This window comes from Apteryx mantelli, chromosome 3, assembly GCF_036417845.1.
Source record: "Apteryx mantelli isolate bAptMan1 chromosome 3, bAptMan1.hap1, whole genome shotgun sequence".
NCBI classification, from domain to species: domain Eukaryota; kingdom Metazoa; phylum Chordata; class Aves; order Apterygiformes; family Apterygidae; genus Apteryx; species Apteryx mantelli.
Window position 1 is genome coordinate 17546338 of NC_089980.1, and position 17941 is coordinate 17564278.

A 17941-nucleotide genomic window follows, 5' to 3' on the forward strand; every position below is an offset into this window, starting at 1 on the left:
GGATTAACGTGGACATATCTGAGGCCCTCTCCAGATGAGGAAGATGAGTGCTCAGGCAGGAAGGTTCATTCATAGTAACCCAGGGCTGCGAGGGGGGCAGAATTTCCAGCCTGATCCCAGTGCTGACAAGAGTCATGTTGGATATCTGGTTACTTGGCTCGGCTGGGGATGGAGGGGCGATTTGTGTGAGTGCTTCCTCTGGTTTACGAGGACGCCCCTGGCAGAGCTCCACTGTGGTTGGGCAAGTTGGCTGGCTTCTTATTTCACCCTGACCCTAACTACCGGCAGGGAAGAGAGTCAACTGCTGAGATTGGAGGTGAGAGACAGTCACTACTGCGTGCAGATTACAGACACCTCTTGCCTGGGCCTTATTCTTCCGCCGTAGAAAAGCACAGACAGAAAATCTCAGGCTGAAGGCCCAAATCTCCACAGTGAATGAAAACACAGTGACAGATCACCATAACTTGATGAAAAAGAAGAATGGCATTAGAAACACTTTTCTAAATGCTAACATTAGAAGGTGTGGTACACAGTATAAGTTCTTTAAAGAAGCTCCAGCATCCAGCTTAACCCCACATACCTGTCCAGAGCTTTTATTTCTAATCCCAGAAATAAATAGAGGTAGCTGTGGCAACAGAAATAGCTGCACACCCCCCACCCCTTTATGATGTTAAATACAGTAGTAACTTACACTCTGGGAATGAGAAAGACTCAAAGAAAAAAAATTAGACTTTTCTATTAAACCAGATACATTCAGACCTTTCATCGTGAAGCATCCGATGACCTCTCACGAACCTCTGAATAAGGTCTTTGTTTTCTTTTGCTTTGTTTTTAATCTCCCCAATTATTTTCTGAAGTTCTCCAGAACACAGAGCCACGGGCCAAGCGCTGCTCTTTGCTACGGAGCAGCGATGCCCACGTAAGCTAACGGGAGCTGCAGCTGTGTGAACAGCAGGGCAGGACAGGTCTCCGAGGTTATTAGTATGAGCTTAGTCACACTTCGTGGTGACGTCCTTTTAACAACTTCAACTCGAACCAAAAATCTAAAAGCAACACACAAAAAAACCCCAAACCATAAAAACATATGCTCCATACTCTTCCCCTAGCATCTAGCAAAAGAGACAACAACTGTTCTCGGAAAAGTTCCCTGAACTGCCTGTCAGTAACATAATATGTATTTCTGCTTTCTACGGCTACTATAACTATGACATTTTCCATGTTTTATTTTGCATACGTGATCTAGAGTTCACTTACTGTTAGATGCTGGAACAGCCATGCCCTCATGATATTTGTGGCTACTTTGGGAAAGATGCCACGCTTTTTATGTCGCTTTTTGTCCTTATCTGGATCATCATCATCACCTGTGCTGGGGGAAGCTACACTGTTGTCCAAGCCGTCACCTGTAAATATAGTGAATCAAATTTTGACTTATGCTACCTTTAGACACTTCAGCCGAAACCTGGCTTTGGGTATAAACTGCATGAATATTTAAATGAGGTATAAATTCTTTAACACCATAATTCACCAGGGTTTGAAGGGATGGGGGGGAAGAGACATGGGGAGAGGAAGGGTCTTATAATCATATTGGCCCAGTTCTGGTTTATCCTGCAGGACAGTGAGGCCATTTCTGTGATTGGATTCAGCACAGTGACCTGACAAAAAGTGTTTTTTTTTTAAAAAAAAAGTTTTTGCAAGCATCCTGCTTGCAAAGGTGGAAAAGGTGGCTTTTCTTCACACTGGGTCACTTCCCAAAAACTAATCTGATGTTTCTCCCAATCAGCTAGTTTGGCTGAGATGGCAGTTAGGAAAGTGTCAATGGTATCTCATTCCCATGATGTGTGTGAACCTTGGTGCCACAGCCCATTCCGGGATGCAAAGATCCAGTTAGAAGAGCCAGGGTAGATGCAGCGCTCTTGCAATATTACATTCTCTCCCCAAATTCAGGAGCAACCAGAGGACTGGGGCACCACTTATATTACGTATTTCCTAGATGTCCAGCTTGCACTGACTTTTCCTGGGATGCGGGGATCTAACTGGCCTCCCTTCTCCCCAGCCCCAGCCTACAGAAATTCATACTGGGATAAGTAGGTACCAATTTGACATACACTGCAGGAATTAAAGCCCTGCTTTGTGCTGGTGCACCGTATCTGTAATAGGTGTCTGCTCCAGTAAAACAACAACTGATCCAGAATGAATTTCCTTAATGCAGAGAAAGTCTTAGTTCTCATCACATTAGCAACATATCTACAGGACTATACAACTGCGTAGCAGCCAGCTTTTGTCTGGGGTGTAATAACGGGCTAGCAGTCACTGGAAAACAAAAGTTGCAGTGCCTGGCCAGATTGCATGCAATTTTTGTTTCAAACCCGGAAAGCAGTTTATAAACAAGTTAATGTAGCAATTTATTCTTTTCATGCTCTGAATGTGGATTGAACGGTATATCCTGGCTTCCAAGGACACTGTATTTGTAACCGCATGGAGTTGTGATGTAATTAGGCAAGTGTTCCTTACACCCCCAGGCAAGAATGATCAAGAAAGTCAGCTGAACGGGGCTGAATCAAAACTACCTCTGTTAGGAATAAAATAAGTGAAGGATTTAGACCGTCAAAATTACGATTTGTTAAACAGCTTTTATTGCAAAAAAAATAAATATTATTAGCATTATATTCTTAGCATCTTACTGAGTGTGACAAATTTATAATTGTCCTTATGACTTGGCCTGGATCTGTAGTGAAATAGTAACCTTGAATAGTTAGAGAAACAAACAAGATTTTTATGAAAATATCAGACATCCGATAAATTCTTTGAAAGCCCGGTATGTAAAAAAGGGCTTTTATACAGATAAGCAATTCACCATATAAAATAATAATTCATAAAAGAAACATGAGCAAAGGAAACAACTCAACAGCATTTAAAATTCCATGGGCTAATCCACTTTCTGTCTGCGAGAGACAAACGAGGGAAAAAAAAGTATTACGCATTCATTGATTAAAAATGAAAAGCTTCTAACCTAATGACACTGCCTTTCCCCACCTCCCTGCAATTGTTTTACCCTGTTTTTTAAAACACACTTTCTCCTCATTTCAAACCCCCTTCAGATTAATTTAGTAGGCATTGCCTGGTGCCTGACGAGAGGAGTATTCATTGATAATTTATGGAAATATCTACTATAATCCAAGGGAGATGACTTTTTTCCAGCTTTGTGCATCAATAGATAATCAAGGCCTTAAAGCAGCCTTAGCTTCCCATTACCTCAGGCAAAAGAATTCCTGAAAGCATGCCTTCGGGGCACCTGAATTATATACTCCATTAGGGGAGGAAAAGCTTTCTGCATTCCTTGTGTAACACTCCCCAGAACCTTTCCTGTTTATTTCTGCTGTATGAAAGCAGAAGCATTAGGAACAGAATTTTTTAAGTGAAGACTTATGTAGATACAATGGCGAAACCTTTCAAGCGAGAGCCAGATCACCTCCTTCAATCCCTGGCAGTGACCTATCCCAAATAAAAGGTTTCTGTTACATCATTAGCTCAAGCCAAAAACAGCCTTGGCTTAATGCACAGTTTGTTCTTCCTACTGTTTTTAGGCAAATACTGCTACTTTACTCCCATCTGGGAGGGAAATTACACTGCTGGGCTGTAATCTAAGACAAGATTTTCATTGGAAGCAAATGCTTTCAATCCAGTGTAAATACTGGTGCATGTTCAGAAAAGCCTAAAACAATAAACCCTGGCCCTGTCCGACACAAGCTAGAGAAAGTGAAAGGCAGAGAGCGGGTAATAAAGCATCCGACTATCCTAAAAGCAAATTCTTTGGCAGACTTTTATAAATTGTTTAACCTCGTCCACTTTTTTAAATTGGAAATTGATCCTGTAAAGACTAAGCCACGGAGAGAAGTCTAAATGGTCAATTGTGGATTTTAGTATTTCCATCTACTTTGCAACCTGATACAGTCACCTCGGCGAGGTCTCCAGAGAATCCCCCCCCTTTTTAAAGATCACTAAACAAACTTGAAGAACCACTGCCCAACCACACGGTAGCAGCTATGAACCACATTTGTAAAATGTCAGCAGTGACTTCATTCCTGAAGTTGACTTCTCCTGCTGCCAAATGAAGGCAAACTGAAAAGGTGGAAATAATCATAGAAATGATGCTAGTCCATAAACAAGCTTACAGCCTCATTAGTATAGCAGTAGGCTCCACTGGGTGATTTATGCTTGTTTTGCTGATGCCATGAGGAAATGCCATCGGGCAACTTTAGCCAGCTGCTAATGGTTTCTGACAGCTTCTTAGCAACTAGTGCAAGCAACGTTGTGGCGTTTGCTAGTGACAGAAACCGAAAATGTCATATTATCTGCCCATGTGTCACGAAGTCCGCGTGGCAATTAACTAGTAGGCCAGTGACTGAGGGGCCAGAGGCTCTTAAAAATGGCCCTTGGCGATGCAGGGGCAGAGGAGGCCCACTGCTCGCATTGACGCCGCACCCGCGCAATGCCGTAATGCGGAAACCGGGCTCGCGCCGCCCCCGTCCCGGTCACCGACGAGTTGGGTCCGCTCAGATCCTTTGTCCGCGGAGAAGCGCCCAGTTGCCTCCTCTTTAGGCACCGCATGACATTATCAGAGGAATTTCAAGTAATCCGCCTTGATATGATGGCTCAAAATGGCACTTTAATTGGCGGCACCCGATTCCCGATTTTGGAGCGCCGAATCCAAAGGTGCTAGCTGTTTTTCTGCTCGCTCGCAAATTAGTCTGAAAGGATTTAAGATCACTGAAGCAGACTCATTGCCTGTCAAATTGCTAGGAGCGCAGGCACTCTGCACAGCAACTAGACACTATTTAAAAAACCCTGAGCCTGTAACAAGCATAAGGAGCGCCTTGGCTCCGCGCTCCGGTTTCCAAGCTATCAAACCCAGGCACTATATGTCAAACTGTCAAACCTTTCAGCATGGCCATTTGCCCTTTCAAATAATATTTAAGAATTGTTTTTACAAAATTTTATAGGCCATGGTCTAGTGAAAGAGGCCAACCAACAAAGAAAGGAATTTGTACTACAATTCGTCCATGGCCGATTTCTTGCGCGCCCGGGGCCTATCCCCATGGAGCGAGGCAGGTGACCTGTGGCAGCTCCCAGGCTGTCGGAGGGCTCGGATTTCAAACACGCTCGGCTCCAGCGGCCCGCGGTTGCCTATTTAAGCACACCCAGGCATTTAGGCTGTGCTATCTTGTTCCTTTCAAGACAGGATAAAGCCGCATTTATCGCATTCAGGCCGTTCAATGGGTCAGCCGGGCCGCGCCGGCAGGGGTTCCCCCCGCTGCCGGCCCCCTCCCCGCCGCCTCCCGCGACTTCCCTTCCCCTCCCGCTCCCCCAAAACCGCAGGCCGGAGCAGCAAAGGGCAGCGGCGGCGGTTACGGCGGCTCCGCGAGCCCTGAATACTCTCTTTGTCACGGATGAGCAGCGATAAACCTTTGTTGGCAAAATAGCTGCTTCTGCAGAGCGGCTCCGCGCAGGTGCTCCCCTCCACCGGCGGCAGCCGCCGGCAGAAACCAGGCGGCATCTCCACGCCGTCTCCCGCGGGTTCACGTCCAACCCAAACCGAATGCCGTCGCCCTGCAACGTTAGCGAGGTGGGAGCACCACCCATGGGTGCCCCCGGCCAAGCTCCTAAATCCATCCTTAGACCTCTGACGCAGAAGCGGCCCGAATGCGACATGAATGCGTCCAACTGCCGCCAGCCACCGCAGCCGCAGAAAGGCTGGACGTGCAGATGTCTGAAAACCCTCCCGACGTTCACTTCGCTGACGCATTGGAGCGGGCTCACCGCCGGCAAGGGACCGACCCACCTTGGCCCGGCGCAAGCCAGGCTTTCGGAGGGTTTGGTGTGCTCAGGACAGACGCTCTGCTAACCCCCCGGCCGCCGGAGCCGCGCTCGCACGCGCGGCATCAAGCAGAAATCGACCCGCCGGGCACTTGCCAGCAGGGAGGCAAAGTGGACGCCACCGGCCGTAACATGGCCCCGCACGCGCTCGACTGAAAACCAAACCCCTGCACGTGGAGCTCTACAGACTACGAACACCCTCGTCTCCGACCGGTTTAAAAGCTATCGGAAATCACAAAGTGCCAAATACGGCTCTCCCCCAACAAATATTTTCGCCACATGCAACAAGTTATTGCTCGCTGCAAGAAGCTGTGTCCTAGGATCACAGCGGTATCGGAAGGCCAAATGTTTTCACAAGAAATACATACTACTCTTAAAAAGCTTTGCGCGCCTCTGCCATCGGCACTGAGGGTTTGAGAGAGGAGTTTGGGGGGTTCGTTGTCGCAGCTAACGTTACAGTAAAGTCGCTGGGAGGGGATGGGCTTCACCGGCACCAACCCAGATCCACCCCCTCCAGGAGTGCACTGAAGAAATGGGAAAGACACGGACCAGAAGCCCTGGGAAAGGCCCAGAGAGACTTTTAAGTGCACCCTGAATGGGAAGGTGCTTTTAACATGGCTTTAAAATCCTTTAAAAGACCTGGAGCTTCCCAAATTTATCTTATTTTTATGTTTTCATTTTTTTCCTGCTAAAGGCGGCTTCTGCCTCTTGGAAGAACTTTTAGGTTTGCACATACTTTTGCATTTAATAATCTAATGTAATCAAAATATCCACTGTGTCTGAACAAAGACTTTTGACTTCTGTAACAGAGTTACAATGTTTTCAGTGCTATGAAACACCTATCACATTACCCCCAGTTGCCCCCAAGTTTGTGGTCTTTTCAGTAGTGTAATTTTTTTTTTAGTGCCATTAGAAGTTTTTTAAAAAGCATTTGGATATGCGTTCCTTTTGAATTCCTGTGTTTGTTTTCAAGAGAAATCCTACATTGTTGAAGCAAAATGTTTAACTTTTTACCATCCAGCCACAGCTCTTTGCTCCTTCCTCTTTTAATCCATCCAAGAACTCAGCCTTTCTAGTAACCATTTCTGGTTATGGGAAAGAAGGATTCATTAACAATTTTAAACAACATAATGTACTATAAAGATTTTAAGTGGCAAAGTGACTTTCCTCAGCCTTCCTTTAATGCTCTGTGCTAATTAAGAGTAACTATTATAATTTCCGTACCTTTACCTACGATACCTTTTACAGAATTTCCTATCCAGTGTAACCCCCATACTGGCTTTTCACAGAGCATAAACAGGCCTATGCGTGAAATGTAATTTTCCTATCAGGTGCAAACCATGAAGTCTCAGAAAGCAGGTCCACAGATGCAACAAGTTTTTGTAAGGTGAGAGCAAGAGAGAGGGAATCTGCCACGCAAGCTACCGCTAGCAGGACTTTAAACACGAATTTCCATTGCAGGCTGCCAGCTGTTGAATGCACCCGGGCAGTCAAGGAAGAACATGGAGAGTTTTTCCTTCTGATGCAACCAGCTCAAATTTGGCAAAAGACTGCGGTGACCAAAAATCATATCCAAATGGCTCTGATGGGAGCCAGAATGGCTAATTCTCCTATCCACAAGTGTACGAAGACAAGTAAACGACTCACCAAGCACCATCCCTCCTCACAGCAAGGTTGGGAAGGAGGAAAACTGAGCGGCGCAAGGGGTTGAATGCTCGGGAGAGCCAAAATAGAAACACAAGGCACAGTCTGGGGATGTCTATCCAGCTGGTAATCCAGGTTGTACCTATCTGTTGTGGATAGCTGGGAGTTTACATACGACAGGCCTGTCAGTGTAATAGATTTCCCAACGATACATTATTTTAAATTTTAAACATATACGTAGAGATAACGTACGTAACACGTACCCACTGAGAACTGCTCTCAACTCACCCATACCTAAGCCAGGCATGCAAGGTGAAGGTGGGGATGACAAGAGAAATGGTTTGGCAGAAAGCTTAAAGTGGCTGTGTGATTTCTTTATTGGGAATAACATTTTCTATTAGTCTGGATCCACAATTAGTCAGATCTGATGGAAGTACCCACTCTGAGACCTCCTGAGGTCAACAGCAATCACCACAGTGCATTCAACAGGCTACAGAGCAGACCCAAAAATGATTTACAACAATGATGTAGCTCTGCTTGTGAATTTGAAATACAGTGTTGAGGAGAGGCAGATTTTTTTTCTCTCTCTTATTCCTTTTGCAAAAAGGCCTCTTAAATATATTTAATAAGAAGTAATGAGGAACAATAAGGTTGAAAATGAGCATTAGCAATGAACAAATACCATGTGTTTGGGTTTGTGTGCATTTCTTAAAGAGATGCATTACATTTTTCATGCAACGATTCAGACCATGACATAAACAGTAGGAGGTTGTCAGTCACAGATAGTATCCATATTTACAAGATACCAAAGGAAAGAGTTGCAAAAATATCCTACACAAATATTCATAGATGGAGTAACCTGGACAAGTATGAATTACACTCTGGCATTTGACAAATTTTCAAAGTTTTTTCCTTGAATCATTGTACTTTGTTCTTTAGAGACAGGAGCACCTTTTGCTAGTAACTTGAGCCTCCTTTTTGACTTGAATTCCCTTCAGGCAAACAACGAGCAAATGAGCTGTCTACACAAAGAGTAAAAACAGCATTGATGAATAGGGCGGGGAAAACCCCACAGATTTTACTCATTTTCATTTGTTCGGCAGTTTTTTACAGCTAAACACGAAGGGAGCCTCTTCTGCAGAATGTAGCACAACTTCTTAATGGGGTTCAGAAAATTCCACTACTACGGATAAGTTGTAGGGTATTTCTGGAGCCATGTATCTATGCTCCATATGAAATACTAAAAAGAAAGCAATTCATTGTATGGGAAGCAAACAACTCTCTGCTGCCAGCAACAGAAGTTTACTTTGAGCAGTTGGAAGCAAATACCCCACAGAAAAAGAAAACTATCTGGTCAAACAGAAAAACATCCTGCTTTAACCAAAAATTGTCAAAAGCTTAAACAAAATATATTTTTTAACCTAAAAGCCAACATAATGACCCTACCACTTCTTGGTTTTCAGTCACTCCCCATTTGGTTCCAGCATAGCTCTTTTTTGAAACCTATTCCCTCAAACCTTGGCTGGTGAGATGGCCCCCACAGCCAAGGGTCCAACCAGCAGTGTTTTCCATGGGAAGTTAACCATGCACAGCTGATGCACAGGCACATCCACAATGGTATTTGACTGTCCTTATTCAATGGTGGAGGAGGAGCACAAGAAGCTGCAGAAGAAGCACATCTCCAGGACTGTTCTGCCATGGGGGAATTACGCCAACTAGTACCCCAAATGGCCCAGGAGGTCAACTTCTATAAATCTCCATAGCTCCTTAACAACTGCATCTATCTTCATGTTTATCCAGCTTGTAAGACACTTGACTCTTGGACTGAACACAAGCAGCTTATAAGAGGTTCAAAGCAAAGATCAGAAGCATATTATGTATAAACCAAGGGATGCATTATCTGAGGAAACAGTTTATTACAGTTGAGCACTAGAATAGGCCCCCTTCCCTAAACAGAGCTACATTGCCCCAGGCCCTGCCTGCATGCTTGCTCTGGAGAAGATGATGCTGTAGATTTCATGTTTGCAACAGAAAATATGCACCAGAACTTTGATGCTGTCCAAACCATTAAAAACTAGATTTTTCTATCGGAAAAGAGTCAAAAGAAAATATTTCATTGTTGGGTGAGACAAATCAAAAGTGCTTGGGTTTGCTGAACTCAACTAAAGCATTTTCTTTTGGGTCAGCTGAACACTAATCGAGGACAGCCCAAGCTGCAGCGTACCCTTTGGGAGCTGTAGTTTGGTTGCTGCTTGCTCCAAGTTCTCTTTTGTAGGGCTGGGCCCTTGCATCTCATATCTCCTGTGATCTGGCACACACGAGGCAGTTCCTTCAGCTGATCTGCCACCATACACCACAGGAGTCATGTAACCATAACGAATATGAGAGAATTAGTCTAGGTGTGGCTCAGGCAAGCTGAGATTCATGGCCTACCAAGTCCACACAAGACGTTCCGGTTGGAAGTTCCCACAAGCTTTGTTTCAGCTGAAAAAGCTTTTGCTGATATGCAATGCATTTTCTTCTACTCCTGCCACCCCTCTTAAAATAGTAGTAATAATAACACTTTTTTATTTTTCCTGTCCCCAGTCCATCAGTAACACCTGACAGTGAAAACAAGGCACAATTAAAAGAAAACTGACATTAAACTTCACTTTGCATGCCATGGTGGCACCATGTATTCCATTTCCCCAGATACATTTGTCAGATTTTGCAACTGTGAAAGGCAGAACGAAGAGGAAGGAGAACAAAACATCCTCCGTCTCATCTACCTCTCCTCTTTTGACAACGACAGCGCCTCAGCTTCAAAACCCCCACCATCTCACGCAACCTTACAAAGATCCACTTGCTACAATCATTACTCGAGCAAATTCCAGCCACTGAAATCTCTTCAGTGGGCAATTCGGGAAAAGACATCTGGCTTTGAAGTTCAGGCACAAATTAACTATTTGTTTTGTACCTAAAACAAGAGGAAGAGAATGTTGACTTTTTATGGAGGGTTATCCAGACTGAACCCTTCTGAGACAGGCAGCTTGTTCCTAATGCAGAGCCCCGTGTTTCATAGTTATGGAAATGAGGGCAGAAAGAAAGGCTGCCCGTGTGAATCTGTAAGAGCTATCTCCCAAGGGTGACTCCGAGGTCTGATGGAAGTTGTCCGTGTGGTTGCTTAAACTACTCAGCCGAGGGAGGCAGGACGGCAGGAGAGAGCTCAACTCCCGGACCCCAGCATCTCCCAACACCTGGGCTCCGTAGCAACAGGCCAGGAGTTGGAGCCCAAACACTTTTCCTCCTTTCTCAGCAAAGGTCAGAAACGCTTGCAACCATGACAGAACAGCCTGTACTGGGACCGCGCCATGAGCTTTCCTCTCCCTCGCCCTGCCCTAGCACTGCCTGGGCGTGCTTGGAAGAAGCCTGCTTTGCTCCTGAAACATCCGTGAGCGATCTCACGTCACCACACATCCAACCAGCTCAGGAAAAAATGCCTTAGTTACAAAGTAAGTGCCCTCAGTCTTCTGTCAGAGCTTCTAGGGGGGTCTGAGAGAGAAGAGAGTAGCCAGAATTAATAATGTTTTTCTTATGCTGTCCCCACTGCTCCCTGTTCCCCAGTGCCCTAAATCCACCGCTCTTGTTCCCAGAGCAAAAGCCGGTCACTCTGAAGGGTCCCCTTACAATAGGCGGAGGCTGCTTCTCGGCAAGGAGGTACAGAAGCCAAAAGGAGATAAGTAGATTTGACAGAGGCAAGCTCTCACCAAATTTTCTTCCACTTGACTGTCTCTCTCCAACACAAAAGGCAAATCTGTTCTGATTAGGTGGTGATTAAAAAAGGCTACAATGAGAAAAACAAACCTGAAGTTGGGCTTTAGAGCCATGGTGAAAGGCGCTGCGGCATCAGCCTTCTCACAGCAAAAAGGCAGATATGTCACTGCGGCGCGAACGCTTCCTGCTTGTCACCGTGAGAAGGAGAGGGGAGCTTTCAGAAACCTTTCCCTACAGCCGTTCCCCATGCTGCCATGCACCACCCCAACGGGAGAGCCTGCACACTCATACCATGCAAAGGCCGTTCAGGGAAAAAACAGGAATCATTCAGCACACTGAATTTTGAATGCTGTGTTTTGTCATTTGTCTTACAGTGCACTTATAGATAAGGTTGGGTTTTTTTCCCCCCCAAATTAAAAACAAACAAAACAACAAGAAGAAAACAAAATGCAAACCATCCAAAACAAACTGATCTCAGAGGGTCCAAATCATGCAATCAGTGTGGAGGCAACATCAAATCAATCCTGGACACTTTTCACAGAATCAGCAAACAGGTGGGGTTGGAAGGCACCTCTGGAGATCATCTGGTCCAATTCCCAAAACTTCATCTGAACTATCACCTGCAGGTGCATGTTACCTCTTTTACCTTCCCATGCCACATATTCCTAGACATCAGTTGCCCAGGATTACCCTCAATAGGCAGGCTGATGAGAGGAAAGCGAAAAACTTCTGGTGTACCCCTGAATTTTAGCATTTGTGTCACTACATCCAGCAGCAGCAAAGCGGGGAACCCATTGTGAAAGGGACAAAGCATGGGAGGAAGGTAACTTTGCCCTTTGCAGTTTGTCTCTCTCTAACTTCATCCTTTCTCAGCAAGAGAACATAACCAGAGTCACGCAGAAAGCACAAAGTAAAGATGGGTCTTAACAAAAAGCCATCCAGTGTCTTTAAAAAAACATAAGCAAAACCCAAATATCCATCGAAAAGCAAGCCAAAAAGATTTCTAGTGTCTCTTTTTCAATTCACACCACTCGCTGTTATCTCTAATAGCAACAGAGTGCATGGTAGGAATGGATAGTAGGAAACAACTGCCTGCTTTTAGCAATTTGATGCACTTTAAAGGAGATAAATGAGTAACCGAGGAAGTTGAAGAAAATCTCAGCTTTTGGCAGGCTAAAAACCATAGGCATCACAGTCTGCCTGGAAGAACGACCTTGCTTTCTTGCTGAGGAGGTGCAGAAGGGACTATGGATGCTGTCTCAGTCCATCCTCGCATCAGTACAGGACAGAGATCTGATCTGCCCAGCTCCCTGCCAACTCCCCGTCTCCTCTTGGGTCAGTCTGGCAGGGCCTAAAAAGTCACCAACATCACTTGCAAAATGGGTCTGTCAAATATCCAGTTGGTCAAACAGTACTGTCTTGGTGGAGGTTACTGAGGAATGTATTTCTACTACGTACTTGATCTTTCTTGCCCTAACTTTCAAAAGTGCTTCTCTTCTTAATTCATGAACTCTCCGTGTGTGAGTACACAGCACGCACACACGGATAGCGAACACTGCTCCTGTCTGAATGCCAACAACATCCCTGCGTCTTTCCTGTGCATGCAGTATGAAATAGAAGGATTTTATTTGCACTGGTTTCCATGTGAAGGAAAAAAATGACTTTTCTGAGCATCCTGTAAACTCTGGGAAGGGAAAAGAATGGCACGGAAATGGAAGGAGCAACCTGGAAAGGAGAAAGGAAAAACAGGAGACCTTGGCTTAAAGGTGGGAGTTTACCACACCCTTATGCCTGCCTTCATCTATAGAAGATATTTGCTTTTATAAATCTCGGAAAAAATGCGGTGTGGGAGCTAAGTAAGTCGGCCCCTAGGCAGATTTAACTTGGGTGACCTGAACTTACTCTGCAGATCACCATAGGTCTCTCTGACCTTGGCAGTGACACAAGGATCATATTTTCACATGGATGAGCTGCTCTGGAATAATTCTGCCAATGTATTAGGCATAAATAGCCTTTTATTTAGCATTGGGCAAATATGTTTTCTCTTTCTGCCTCTCACTTCCCCAAACAAAATCTATTTGTTAGGGAAAGGAGGAAAACCCCACCCTGCATTACAGTCTGGCTACACGTCTGGAGGGCCAGACAGAAGCTTGGCTGCTCTGTGCTCATGGCGAAATATCTTCAGGCTTTGCCTTCAACAAGACGCTCCTTTGGAGCAACAGGGAAGATCTGCTGCTTTTGGCTGGAGCTGTCAGTCTGCATATTGGTGTATTATATGCGAATGCCCTCAAACACAGAGGTGGGGGAATATATAGATCAACAGTGAGAACGTTCACCTTCAATTGTGAAAACAGAAAACGCAATCCTCAGCTTACGCATCTAAATAAATGAAGTGCAGCTTCGCTAAAACCAATGAAGTTGCACTGAGATAAGCAAAAAAATCACATCTTGGCCCTGCAAAAAAATGACTGATTTGGAAGAAACAGGTAAACAGTGTGTTCCTGGACAACAGCCAGCACAGTTTTGATGATGCAGACCTTTCCGTTTCAGAGTTTCACCAGTTTGGGATCTGGTCACTTGAGGTCATACCGAAGAGTCCCGAGGCTCTGCAGAAGCCCTGCACACTTCCTCCCCATTACACAGGTGGTTAAAGTGGCTATTCAAAATCAGCTATTATTCTAATGCCACCTGATTCTTAATTGCTAAAGAAAAGCAGACTGAAACCACAGAAAGGGTTTCTAGCACCAGCTAAGGAAATATCAGTTTTTGAGGTCAGAATAATACCCCTTAAAAATACGAACCAGTGTGGTCCTTTTACACTGTGTCTTGATAAAGGCAGGCAAAACATTAGAAGACTATGCTGAAGAAGACCAGGATGGTTTTGTAAAATATATACATCCTCAGAAATGCATAAAAGTGAAAGAAAATACTTGCAAAACCTGCATTCAGGTTATCCTGTGACAGTCAAAAAAATCCTAGTGAATACTACTTCCAGTTTTCACTGTCACTACGAACATGATTCTCTTCTAATAAATTCATTGTGTGCTGAGTAGAACGGAAACACAATTTTCAAATTGTTTGTGAACTGCTTGCATCATCCCATATACAACTTTTGCTTTATGGCTGACCGCCTGCAAGTGTCTCAGTCTTCAGACCAGGTAGCTAAGGTTTCTCAGGCAAAAGAGCAAGTCTCCAGTCACACACTTGCGCTCTCTTCATGTGCAGTGCTAAATAAATAACCACCAATGCCAAAACTAGTGATTCTCTTGAGACTGGAGAACATTTTCACAGAAATCTGCCAATTATCAGAACAGTCCCCAACAATACCAGCCTCTGAACCATTGCTAATCCCACTCTGCCATCTTCTATGCAAAGCAACTTGGCGCTTTGTAATTTATTTCAACTGGCTGACCAGCTTCACCTGCAATTCAGGAACTAAAGTGGTCCAGGTGAATGAGAAGGGAATACAGAGATTTTCATTTATAATCAGGGGGGTTGGAAAACAAAGCTCAGCTGAAAATCATTCCTACCTGTTATTTAATGACTTCTATGAAAAGGACTTTGACCCAACATATTTACATGGGATGTGGTTTAAGCAGTGACCTAAATGAAGAAAGAATAGACCTAGCGAGAACAAAGCACTCTTGCCCAGAAGACCACACAGAAGCTTTCCTTTTCACCCACCTTTTGACAGCCCAGAAGGCTTTCTGCAAGCCTGACATTTCATATGAACTGCAAAGGCATGCAGGGAGAGGATCAGGACAGCATGTGTTGTCCCCGTTAGCTAAAGATGACACAGGTTATACACAACACAACCCAGTCAGGGAGCCAAGTGGTGGATGAGGAGGTTGAACCTGAGAGCAATCAACAGCCACATGGGAAAGCCCGTCTTCCTGAGTTGCTCGGGGCATCTGTGCAAGTTGCAACTTATGCTCCGAAAGCCAAACAGCTCAGAAGGAAGTCTCCGAGGGGACGTCCCTGCAAATACCTCTCTCAGCTCCCTCCCCGGGTTCTCCCCCAGGAGCCAGCCCTCAAGATCAAAGATAGGCACAGTGACAAGGCATGGAGTGAATGCTTGCACTGCCACCGCCAGTACCTGCGCTCGCCTGGTGTCTCCACAGCTCCTCCTCCAGCACCATCCCCAGCCTTTGCACTTGCAGCTTTGGGAGGCAGCAACCTCGGATTTAATGCTGCTGGGGCACAGTGGGGTCACCATTCCCAATCCAAACATATTTTCCTGGATGGAATCCAAAGTGACCTGGCTTATCTTAGATATGAAAATAAGACTTCAAAATTCTGCACAGAAATTATGGTGAGGAAAAAAAGAAAGAAAGAAAAAAAAAATCTTCTGCCGCATCCGCTAGTGAGCATTGTTACAAATTTGACTACGAAATGGAACAGACAAATGAGCCTTTTTTAAACGCGGACTAGTGTGCTTAAACGAACTGAAGGCGAACCTTGTTAGTTTAGAGTGGAAGTAGTTTTAACTACGGTTTTACATGTAAAAGCAGCCCGTGAAGGTATATGGGGAGAAGCCCTAACAGCTGCAGCGTAACACAAAGGACCCCGTGCCCAAACAGCAGAACAAAGTGAAGTCAGGAGCTGTTTGAATACTGTCCTTCCTACTAAATGAATTCAGTAACAGATTTTGTTTTGAGGTTTCATTCATGGAGCCTTTCATCTCATGAGAGGCCTCAGTACTTTTTAGTTGAAAGCTGAGCAAATGATTCCTACCTAATTTCACAAGCCCATGTATTAGGTTTTATATTCAAGTCCCCAGCTCCTAGAGTCATGTGAAAACCTTCCTGCTAAAAAACACGCATACTTACAAAGCGAGCAACCTCCTGATTGCAGAGAAAGCTTGAAACAGAGAATCCTGATGGCTAGGCATGGGAATGCAAACACTGCCCCCGCCATAGTATTTTTTAAAAAAATCTCTTTTTGGATGCACGGCAGGAACACTTTGGATTATCAATACTGGTCAACTGAGACAAGGAGATTCGCGACACGCTCACTGCAGCATGCTCAGGAGCTGCACAGGACACATACACAACACAACAAGCTCTTCCTCCATATCTTTAGTGGTACCAACCACTTTATTCTGCTTCTCTAGGCAGAGCAAAAGTTTCCTTCCTAAAGAAGCAAGAAGTTTTGGCACAGATTCATCCCTTCTTACTTTATGCACTTAACTAGGGTTGCTAAGTTAAGCATTTGACTGAGGTGATTAGTCCTCTGAGGGTCCCTCTGCAGTCAATGGAGAGAGACAGGAGCTCTTCAGAGAGAGATTTGGCTATGAGATGACTAAAGGAATACGCGTGCTATCAGCTTTGAATACTGCGCAGAAGAGTAAAGACTTATAAGCAGCAAGGATATCACAAGGAAATAGCAGACAATGACCACTGAATATGCCCATCTCTATTTCTGAATCAGATCTGGATTATATGGCCCCTTCTAAAATTACTTAGGGCAGAAAGGATGAATTCAGTGCCCATCAGATACCTTATCACAAAGATACAACCTCATGCTTCCTGCCACTGAGAATATGGGGAAAAATAAACTTTAAGTTTTACCTGAAAATGTAAAATTCTACCTCTTACCATTGCATCAGAATTTATTTCCTCTTCCTATTTTGCCTCACTTAGAGGGAAAAAAAAGAAACCTCCTTGATAGGTATCTGAACTTATGTCTCACCAAACTAAATTTAAATGCAAGAAACAGGAAGCTTCTACTTAGAAACTAGAATTTCAAGCACTTGGTGGCAAACAATGAACTGGGGAGATAAAGATGCAATGGAAATGGCAGGGAGCAGCGCTGACGAGCTTCCTGCCCAAGCTGACTCAAGAGCATGTGGCCTACCGTGATACCGACCCGCCACGCTACTTGCTTTTATTTTGGTAATTGTATTTGTTCCTGTGAAAACCCCCGTAAAAACAAGTTGTAAAAGCCAGACAATAGTAGACCTGCCATCTCCTAGAGCCAGATCTTTCACTTAGCACTTGAGCAGAAGATGTAATCAGCACAGCTCTGTCCATCGACACCCACCGTTCTCCCTCTCGGCTGCTACGAGGGCTGCACTACGCTTCCACGCGCATGCACCCGCTGCGGCGACAGCGCTCAAGGGAAACCACGGGAGCGGCGCCCTCCAAGCGTGGCAAGGCCAAGCAGGTGCTGCCTTGTTTCCGACCCACCGAGGCACACAGAGTCTCCTGCAAACGTCAGCTCAGCCTTCATGCCTGCACTAAGCTTAAAGGATGGGAGTCTTTTAAGTAGTTATAAGCAACTCAGACTGTATTTTTGCCTACCGGAAGAAAAAAAAGGATCAATTTTTATTTAGATTGATTTTAAGATTTACATGTGAGAAATGGGTAAAATTGGATCAAATATATACTAAAACAAATTGTTGACTCCCATGAAAGCCAATAAAACCAAAACAAATTTCACAGATCTCATCTACCAGCATTTGAGATTTGTTTTATTTCATTATTTTGTAAACATTTACGGAGCAGAAATTTGCTTAACTCTTTTCCAGTTTTCCTCTACTGAAACAATGAGACTCTCTGTAGAATATTTTGTACTTGAATATTATCACCAGGATAGCATATGGCAAACTAGCAGCAGGCAGTTTATCTTCATCCTCTTTGTAAGCTAAAATTAGCACATGCTTTTGCAA

The 17941-nt window shown here is 44.6% G+C and overlaps 1 protein-coding gene across 3 annotated transcripts in view; it reads right to left on the bottom strand.

Moving 5' to 3' along the window:
• MEIS1 (Meis homeobox 1) overlaps positions 1 to 17941 on the bottom strand; it is a 103809-nt gene that overhangs the window by 49567 nt on the left and 36301 nt on the right. For all 3 annotated transcript variants that reach the window (XM_067292772.1, XM_067292771.1, XM_067292773.1), the window contains exon 8: positions 1255 to 1400. In XM_067292772.1, coding sequence (XP_067148873.1) covers positions 1255 to 1400 — 146 coding nt within the window. The remainder of the gene's footprint in view (positions 1 to 1254; positions 1401 to 17941) is intronic.